Source organism: Priapulus caudatus, unplaced genomic scaffold (genome assembly GCF_000485595.1).
Source record: "Priapulus caudatus unplaced genomic scaffold, Priapulus_caudatus-5.0.1 Scaffold270, whole genome shotgun sequence".
Lineage (NCBI taxonomy): Eukaryota > Metazoa > Priapulida > Priapulimorpha > Priapulimorphida > Priapulidae > Priapulus > Priapulus caudatus.
In genome coordinates, this window is record NW_014577331.1 from 4,493 (window position 1) to 14,856 (window position 10,364).

At 39.4% G+C, this 10,364-nt stretch overlaps 1 protein-coding gene across 1 annotated transcript; it reads left to right on the forward strand.

Moving 5' to 3' along the window:
• The first annotated feature begins 1,055 nt into the window (after positions 1-1,055).
• Positions 1,056-8,991, forward strand: LOC106808370 (vacuolar protein-sorting-associated protein 25-like). The gene is made up of 6 exons (XM_014811069.1): positions 1,056-1,140; positions 4,494-4,639; positions 4,785-4,838; positions 5,663-5,751; positions 6,652-6,727; positions 7,256-8,991. Exons 1-6 carry the CDS (start codon positions 1,079-1,081, stop codon positions 7,366-7,368), a joined length of 540 nt encoding a protein of 179 aa, XP_014666555.1. The 5' UTR covers positions 1,056-1,078; the 3' UTR covers positions 7,369-8,991.
• The last annotated feature ends 1,373 nt before the right edge of the window (positions 8,992-10,364 follow it).

The following is a 10,364-nucleotide window of genomic DNA, read 5'->3' on the forward strand; positions in this document are numbered from 1 at the left end:
CGTTGATAAAATTGTTATATTATCAATGACAAGGTATTTTCTCATGTATTTATTTCTACGTGCTATGGTTTATTTATTTTTCTCTAGCTTACGTATACTCTTCTCTTTCTCTCAAGGGCGTAGCAGGAAATTTTCTGTAGGGGGCAAATACGCAGGAAATTTTCTGTAGGGGGGCCCAGGTATCCCCACGCCCTCTATTGCCATTGTCCATTAAAAGGCATACTATGAAAATCTCTAGGGGCCAACTGCCCTGCTGCCCACCCCGCTGCGTACGGCACCTGCAGTCTCTCTCTCTCTCTCTTTCTCGCTCTTTTTCTCAATCCTCTCGCCCACTGGCATCCCTACTCCCACTCCTTCCCCTCCCGCTCCCGCCCCCTCTTCTCCCGTCCCATCCTCTCCTCATCCCGTCCCCCTTCTCCGTACTCCCGCCCCCGTACCCCCTTCCACAGGCGTCTCGAATCGGCCGCGGGGGGGGCACTCCATATATATTGCATGTAGGTATGTGCCGCGGAAAGACCCCCATTTTTAACCCTAAACTTCCGTTCCACGTGGATCGCATTTTTTAAGAATATCCCGTTCCAGAGCATTACAAGTTTAGTTACCATGCAGATCTTGCATTTTTGCCGTTCCAGAGACCCTAGTTTTTAACATTTCAATTCCATAGCATTGCATTTCAACGAAATCCTATAGTTCCGGAGACCTCCATTTTCGAACATAGCCAGTTCCAGAGCATCCCACATTCAACAAACATTCGTTCCAGAGACCGCCATTTTCAGGTCCGAGTTAGTTCCAGAGCCACACATTTTGACTTCGCAGTGGCACATATTACCTACCATAATGTGGGGGTGAGTGCCCCCCCCCCCGGAATCGGCTGGTCGCGACGTAGTCCGAGCCGACGCAGACCCCAGTAATGGATTAAACCCGCACCCTCAGGTTAGCAAAGCGGAGTTATAACGTCTGCATTTGCGGAAAAGTCGCGCCGGTGTCGGCTGTTTAGCAGTCACTGACCTCGGGTCATCTGAGGTAGGAATATGACGCCGTAGCGGTGGCGCTTCCACCGCTCAGCTTGTATTATAATATGGCTGCGCCCGTTGGTAATTTTGAGTTTCCTTGGCAATACAGTTTTCAGCCATTTTTCACGTACGTTCACATGTATTTGATTACAGGAAAAAGCAGCAGCAGTAGCAGTTATTTTTTCATTCGGCCTTATTAATTAATGCTAATTATATTTAATGATATATGATGTAATCTTTATTTTCAGCGGTACCGGTACTGCGGTAGTACTGTACACAGTAGTCAGTACACTGTACACAGTACAGGACATAAAGCCTGTTGTGGTTCAACTTCAAGGATAGAGAACATGGGTCCAATAAAACATGTCTTTACAATCAATATAAAATATAATATATATCAATATAATAGGTTAGGGTTATGGTTATGGTATGGGTTAGTCTTAGGGTTACGGGTTAGAATTAGCGGTTAGGGTTAGGGTTAGCACATTGGTTTTATTGGACCATGTTCTCTATCCTTGGGCCAGCTGTGTTAGTTACAATATAATACTGTAATACTACTACTAATATATACAAGTACTAGCCTAACTTAAGTTAAACTAGGTACAATCCCGGGGGGTGGTACTCCATACAAAATAGGGTAGGTATGTGCCACTTGAGTTGAGAGATGGAACTGGGGGGCTCCGGTACTAACTCGGCGAATCAAAATAGCACTGGGAGTCTCCGGAAAGAGGGTTTGCTGGAAAGCATGATGCTCCGGAGCTGGACATGTTTCAATTGTTTGCGAGAGGGGGTCTCCGGAACGTGCGGAACAAAGTAGCTAGGACATATGCACAGATATGGGTAATATTAGCTCTAGTACTATAGCCGCGTTCGATAAACTGCCACAGGCTGCGGCAGTTTATCGAACGCGGGCTATAGTACTAGAGCTAGGGTAATATGTGAAAAAGAGGGGTCTCCGGAACGTGCGGGAAAAAGTAGGACTTATGCTCCGGGACGGGAAATATGTGAAAAGGGGGGTCTCTGGTGCATAAAAACGTAGGGACCTATAATCCGGGACGGGAAATATGTGAAAAAAGGGGGGTCTCTGGTACGGAAAAAAGTAGGACCTATGCTCCGGGACGGGAAAATATGTGAAAAGGGGGTCGCTGTGCGGAATTTTGAAGTGAAAAAAGGGGGGTAATCGCGGCACATACTACCATGCAATATATAGGGAGTGCCCCCCCCTCGGGGGTACAATAATGTAACAACGTGCCATCTGAGATGAGCTATAGAAATGAAGTCGAACATAGCTCTTTCACTGAAATAGCCCTCCTGTGTGGGTCTCGTGGTAGTGTACTACTACTACAGGAGTAAGATAATATAGACCTGCTACTATACAGTACACAATCTAATTATCCGAAATTGTGGAAACCGAAAAGCTCCGAAAACCGAAGTTTTTCCATGAGGTCGGCCTCCGCACACAAAGCTCGTAGGTTTGGCTGCCAGAAGATTCACTGCAGAAAATTAATGTGTTGCATTACTATGACATATGTACTGTACCAGCAGTGCGCGTAGCAGTATGTGGAGCACTGTAGGCCGGCGCCTACACTTGTTTTGGCAAGTTATCCTTTTTTTTAAAAACACCTTATATTCAAATCCATAAGCTTGCTGGACGAGTTTAAGAGTCGTAGACAGGAAAAACTATTGAAATGAACGTAGCAAGAATAGGCTAAATTAGGTGACCTATTCTTCTGTCATCTAGGCTGTTCATATTCTATCGCGGTGCCGCGTTTCATTCAACACTACCCGCCCGAAAAAGACTAGGATTCGATCTGGTCAGTTGTGTTAGACATTTTGACTCGTTCGTAACACTATTTTAACTCGTTTGTTTTTGAGTTAAAAGTGATATTGAATGAGTGTCTCAAGTAGCAAGAGGCCAAGGAACCAGGATGAACACTCGGGAAGGTCGTTTCCGGCCATCTGGGGGGTTTGTAAAACCAAAAATTTTCTTGCCCGCACTCCGCGCCAACGATGGTGGCGCTCGCTCAGATAGTCGTGCCTACAACTTTGAAAATCCGCCTACGCCCTGACCGGTACAACACTTGACTTCTTGAAAACTTTGGTTTAGTACTGCTACTGGCTAGTTGCCAGATATACAGTATGTATATCTGTACTGTACTACCATTCCGAAATCCGAAATATTCCGAATTCTGAAAAGTGTCTGGTCCCAAGGGTTTTGGATAATAGATTGTGTACTGTAGTAGTACTAAGTACTATCTATAAGGTCTACAATCACTAATTATATTCATTGTGATGTTACCACTCTAGTCTAGTACAGTGGACCGTGTGGACTTGGAGTAACCATATGTGACTATATTCAGAATTAACAAATCGGGGGAAACGGGGCTAGGTGTCCTAATCAGCCTCCTTATAGATGGAAGCAATGAGACAGTACTGTTGGGGTGGGATGCAATGAAACTGCTATGGTTTCCTAAAATTTCTACCTTGGGGAGTAAGTTTGCTGTGTGCTTTTTTCTCTGACAGCAAGTACTTGCTGCCTGACAGCAAAGTTGATTTCGAGCCCTGGGTTTGTATTCATTGGTTTCCATGTTCCAAAGGTTCATACATGAACAGTATTAGTTCCAACTAATATTAGCTAAATATGCATCATTTTGACATTATTGAGTAATTAGATACATTTAAAATATGCAAGGTAATAATTTTTATTATAATTTGTTAGACTTAACTTACTATAAAAATAAAAAGTAAGGTCAATGTAAATATGTATGTATTATGACGCTAGGCTGAATAGTGCAAATAGGGGTGAAAAGTATTTATACTAGATAATGTGGGATATTTTAAAAGTCAACTGTGTATACATGTGCATATACGTGAATGTGTGCACATGCGTGTGTAGTGAGTGGGTAGGAGCATGTGTGTGCGCATGTGTGTGTGTGCCTGCATGCGTACGTGCATGCACGTGTGCTTGTGTGCGTACATTATCTAATCTAATAATAGCTCTTGTAATTATGCATCATGCTCTAAGAAATTCTTAGTGAGAACCATGTATATATAGATATATGCTTCATTTGAGTTCTATTTGCTGCCGGGACCATCTTTGCACACAAAATTAATTTATAAATGTATGTATATGGAAACAGGAATGGAGTCAAACAACCACAACCTACCTGCCATTTTCTTCCTAGTGCTACTTGTGCCACTAGGTTACTGCCAACAGGAATAGGTAGAGCTAACACATATCATCAGGAGTGTATAATACACACTCCTGATATCATATCATGAGATAAGTGGTAATATCTTAGATCATGGAAACCTATAACCAATTTTAGACAAAATACTAAAAACATTTATGCTTAAATATTTACAGTGTTATAGTCTATCCTAGAGTGTTAATGAATTTAAATAAATATGAATGTATTAGTGTAAAATTGTTTCAATTTAAATTGTATCTAAGTTAATTGATGTTTCTTAATTCCACAGATTGCAGCCGAATTTAGACACGAGAAAAAAACAAGTTGAAGCATGGTGTTCTCTCATATTAGCATATCACAGGCATGAAAGGCAGTACATCTTAGATGTGGTGGAATCACAGAATTCACCACTCTTCTGCAACAAAGAGATAAATCGTATCTTTTTCATATATAATTATATATATTGTATCTTACCTATACTGTATCAATAATACTTGGGCAGCTGGGTCTTCACATGTTTGGCTGATTTTAGAATGTGAAGACAGTGATATTGTTATATTTCTTGACATTTGTTTCATAGGGAAATTACGTTTGGATGATGTACAATACTTATTAGAGGAGCTGCAAAAGAAAGGTGCAAAGTTGTAAATATGCATGTAAATAAGCATGTATATTTGAATTTAATAGTAATAATAATCAATAATCAATAATAATAACAATCATAATAATCAATAATAATAGTAAGTGTCATGCATTGCTAACAGGGCCGTAGGCTGAGCAAATTCCTGGGGAGGGGGCATAATTTCATGACTCAACTGGCTAATGATGAGCAACGGGTGCAGCTCTTGATCGACGTCCATAGTGTGGTAGTGGTGGGTCTGAGGCAAGGCTTTTACGGCTAAGTGACCAAAAAATCAAGTTATGGTTATTTACGATTATTAGCTAAGCTTTTTTTTTATTTTGCTCCAAAATCTGCCCCCTTGCTCCCCACAGGCTATGGCCCTGGGTAGTTTTTCCCAAGCACTCTTTTGGAGATGTAAAGGCTTGCACTACATGGTGTGTGCCTATTGCAAGATGATACCATAGCAGAAGTGAATGTACTATTTTTGGCTAATGGTACTTTTATAGTCTTTTTATCTAAACCTTTGCTAGGTTTAAAAAAATGTTGGTGACCTGAGTTGCTCCTTCCCTTATATTCAATCCTACATGGTATGTGCGCATCGGACACACCATGGCTAGTAAAACAGATTTAGCTAGCTAATATTTATTGCCATATGGCAAAGCATTTGGTGCATAGAACAGTATTATATATTGAACAAATATTTAAACATTACCATTCTGGGCTCTGTGAAATCTTTTGTTTCAATTTTGGGTGCGAGTAATCACTCATGATCGAGAATGTACATGGATAGCATGCAAGAAACGGGATAAATTATTTTTTAATGTTATGTATTATAGGGAATGTTGAATGGTTGGACAAAACTCAAACACGATGCTATATTCTATGGAGAACAATTGAAGAATGGGGTACAATACTATATGGATGGGTAAGTTTGTATGCAGCAGTAATATATAACACGAAATGTTTTTCATTAAATTGATTTACCTAATTATGTTCATGCTTGGAGTAATCATTCACACTGACAGTCTGACTGTCAGAAGTGTCTGACTGACTGTCAGTCTGGCTGACAGACAGTCTGACAGTCAGACTGACAGTCAGAATGATTACTCCAAGGTTCATATGATATTTATGTCGTATGATCAGCTATTTGAATTATTGCTGCCAAATATTATATTTGTATCTTTAGCATGAATATATAGAATGTGTGTGTATAGGCTATGTAACTGATGTCGTGTTCACACGTAGCTAAAACCCAGTTTCGTATGTACTCGGGACAAATTTCCCTCGTGTGAACGACCACGTATAGCTATACTCAGTTTGAAACGCGTATAGCTATACTGACTAAAAAGGTTCGTTTCGTATGTACTTCGTATAGCTATACGCGTTTTGTACGCGTATAGCGGACATGTGAACAACCGGCTGTAGCTATACTGGTATAACTGGGCGGAGCAACATGCACAGATTATGAAATATAAGTTCACTTCGTGACTTGTCGAGCTTATACGGCAATACATTTAGTCCAAATTATACGTGTGAATGCTGTATTTAACTCAAGGCCACGCTATTTACGTTTCGTACGGAGTACATACGATACGCGTTCGAAACTGGGTTTTGAGGTACATGTGAACGCAATGTGAGTGACCTAAGGTCTTACTACACAACCTTCGGCAAATAAATAATGATACTATTTTGTTTATATATAATGAGAAAAATTATGAGATACTTGTTCCATAATTTTCTTACAAAACCTTTCCTGCATCACTTTGCAAATGCTTTATTCCTAACTTTGCGAAGGGTGCTTACTAGTTTGTTGTTGATTGCTTAGGCCGCAGACAATGGTAAACAGAATACTGTGTGCACACTATACGAAATCACCAATGGAGAAGACACAGCAGGAGAAGGTAACTAAAACATTCTCATTCCAACTCTGTGCTCAGTGTGTTCTTTTTTGTCGTGTCTATATAATTACAAGGACCCAACAGGGAAATCACTATCTTCATGTACACAATTGATAATAGTGCATAACCAAGCCTCATGAGAACATCACCATGCTGACTAGACAATGTAGTTTGACAGCACTATTGTAATATTACAAGTGACACCACTGGTAATTATATGTGCAGGAAGCATTGAGGTATTTTCTAAAACGTTTTGCTATCCCTAGAGCTGGTAACAACAGTGTATAAGGATAACATGCATTCTCTTATTGGGTGTGTTGTTGATAGTGGTCTTTGATAGTAATCCTTTATGTCAAATTGATGATATCCAACTAGATCAGCAGTGGTTCTTATGTTGTGTAATTTATTACTGCGCTATTGATACAGATGATTGCATGGCTTAAAAGTGTAACAGTATTGATTTTCCTAGTCTGTAGATCAATGTTTGTTAATAATATTCAATGGAACAAACTATTTTCACATTTTTACCAGATTTTCATGGGCTGGACACCAACATTCTTCTTCGCGTTTTGCGTGCACTGGAGAGACAGAAAAAGGCCGAAGTGTTCTCCCTAGGTGATTCAGAAGGAGTAAAGTTCTTTTGAGATAATCTTGAACGCCAGTTTATCAATAGAATTGTGGTAAATTATGGTGTTTATGGTTAAAATACACTTAACTGGTTTTCGATCAATAATATATGGAAAGAATAGCTGCATATATGCCTATTATTTTCTGGAATAGGTCGGTTTGGTCTGTACCTGTTAACACCACAGTGTGCTACATCAATTTGCACCTGGTCTTTTCATCGCAATTGCTTGAAATGTGTTATCGTAAATGTAAATTAGTAATTCACTGTTTGCAGTCTACATATTCAGTAAGAAGTATTTTGGTGAATAAATAATTTATAATCAACAGCGGTCAGTCTACTAAGATCGAGTGAAATAGTGAAAGTTATCTCTAACGGTAGTGATCACAATGTTAAATTTGTAATGTCAGTGAGCCTAAAAATGTAGATGTGCACATTTTCAAAATCTATGTTGCCCCTCTGAATACATACAGCATTTTGTTTGAGCTATCTTGTGGGCCTTTTTTAGGTTGGCGGCAGAGGGTTGAGCTTGAGGGTTACTTACTCTTGAGAAACATTTGATTATGTTTTTAATCTATTTCATAGCTTAAATTTGTTTATTTTGTGTGGTTATCACATTATATACAATACTGCATTTCATTGTGGTTTATAAACTGAAACATTAGGGGAAATGTGTAAATATGATATTTTCTTCCCCTTGTTCATTTTTGTCATTGTATATGTTACCAGAAACTGATCCTGTTTTGATGATGAAGTACATGCATTCAGCTTAAAAAGCTAACTGTGGCAGTATTATCACAAAACTATGCATATATTATGTATATATATTATATATATATATATATATATATAATTTATTCCTGATGCTATGTATACGTAGGTTTGTGATATTACAGTGTAGTCATATCCTAAATAGGAAACAGAGATATATCCAGAATAAATACGTGAATTTATATTTCGTTATATCTAGTATATAGGTGCTCAACTGTCTTTTGGTTTTTGTGAGTATTTTTTCTTACATGCATTTGGAATTCTATTATGCACTTATAGAAAAATCTTGGACATACCCAGTATCAGTTGCAATATCACAAAGAATATTGACAAATTACATTCTTTCTAATCATTTGAATTGTTTTGGAATATATATATATATATATATATTAAGACATAGTTCGTAGACATTGCGTGTCTGTGTTTCAGTGTCTGAAGCAGGTTTACTCTAGCAATGTGTTTCTCATACTACTATATTACAGAATTTTTATCATTCAGCCGGTTAGGCCCCACTATGTTATTTGAGGTGAACGAGTATATACTGAATGCCGCATTCTTTGTGTCGAAACGTATTGCTGCATTTAGTGTTTAGTTCACATTGTGCAATATGGACTGACAAAAGAAGTTTATAGAAAATAATTCTATCAACGAATTATAAGTTTGCCGAAATACTCCATGTAATAAGAGTGCTCTCTGCCTACGAATATATGAATAGGCGTGTATACATTGCGACGGGAAAATTTTAGCATATGCGAAGAATAATGGCGTTTTGCTTTTGTTGATTTTGTTATTTCTCGTTGATGTCGCGTGGGCGCACAGGTGCGCGAGTTTACGTGTGATTGGTGTGCAATAAACCACAATGAATTTGCCATACGCAGTATAGCGGTGTCTTTATGCCGTTGAACCCTATCTGTGTCACGTATGTCACGACGATGATTGCCCACTACGAGATCGTTGGTCGTTATAATCACGTCTTCGTAAGTGACGTACGATGTACGTTGAGTTGTATGACGAATATATATATATATATATATATATATATATATACATGTGTGTGTGTGTGTGTGTGTGTGTGTGCGTGCGTGCGTGCGTGCGTGCGCGCGCGCGCGCGTGCGTGTGCGTGCGTTCGTGCGTGCGCGTGTGTGTGGGATATAAATATAATTATATCTGTGACTTTCGTAAAAATAAAATACTGACTTTAGCGAAATACCATCGCAGAACGAAAAGTAGTGCGAGAACTAGTGACCCCTTCTAGGCTTTTAGGAAAGAAAGTTAAACGTTGATTTATTCACGATATCGTAGTGAGATATAGCCAGTAAAGGCCGTATTTGTGTTAACTTTGAAAACCCCCAATTTAACAGTTACGTGTGAAAATCACAAACATGTCAAATGCAACGATTGAAGTACCAGCAATAGCGGCGTCTGTATTATGCATTGATTTCACAAAGAGCACATAAACTATGTTAGTGCTTTGTAACTGCTCTGTTAGTTGATGTGCTCCTGAATACATGCACTCTCAACATTAGCCTGACCAGACACTAGCTTTATTACGGTTTTCAACCCATAAATTATGGTGTTTATTGATATAAATCACCTGGAAATCCGAATAAATTATGTAAATACTAATAGAAAGTTATATATATATATATATGTTATACACAATATAACTTTATTATATATCAAGAGCATGCTATGCATATAAACATTATAGATACTATCACTGGCGCCCACAGATCTTAAGAAAGTAGAAGCACAGAAGGATAAAATCCTCAGTGATAATAAAAATCCAGCGCCGTAGGCGCGCTGCATGCTAAGGGGGTCTGGGGGCACACCCCCTGAAATTTTTTGAATGGTAGACATCAGGAGGTGCAATCTGGTGAGTCTTGCGAGAGAGATTTAGGAACAAAATTGTTTAACCCAAAATTTACTGGAAGCACTGTGCTTCCAGTGCTTCTATCTGCGGGCGCCACTGGATACTATACATACAAACATAGCAGAATGTATGTGTAGTACTAAGTGCAGTATCGACTGTAAATAAAGGATTAAATCCGTATCTGTATTTATTAGGACGTAGTTTAAACGTGCAGTGTCCGCGCGTTTGTGTGTGGTGCGTGTGCGTGTGTGCGCAGGTGTGCGTGCCTGTGTGTGCGCAGGCGTGCGTGCCTGTGTGTGCGCGGGCGTGCGTGCCTGTGTTTGCACGCGGGGATGTGTGTGCGCGCGGGTGTGTGCTTGTATGTGTAAGTA

Excerpts from the sequence above, each read along its gene's own strand:
- LOC106808370 (XM_014811069.1), top strand. The coding sequence starts at position 1,079 with ATGGCTGCGCCCGTTGGTAATTTTGAGTTTCCTTGGCAATACAGTTTT. Across the intron at positions 5,752-6,651 it reads GTACAATACTATATGGATGG|GCCGCAGACAATGGTAAACA; the intron begins GTAAGTTTGTAT and ends TTGATTGCTTAG. Across the intron at positions 6,728-7,255 it reads AGAAGACACAGCAGGAGAAG|ATTTTCATGGGCTGGACACC; the intron begins GTAACTAAAACA and ends CATTTTTACCAG.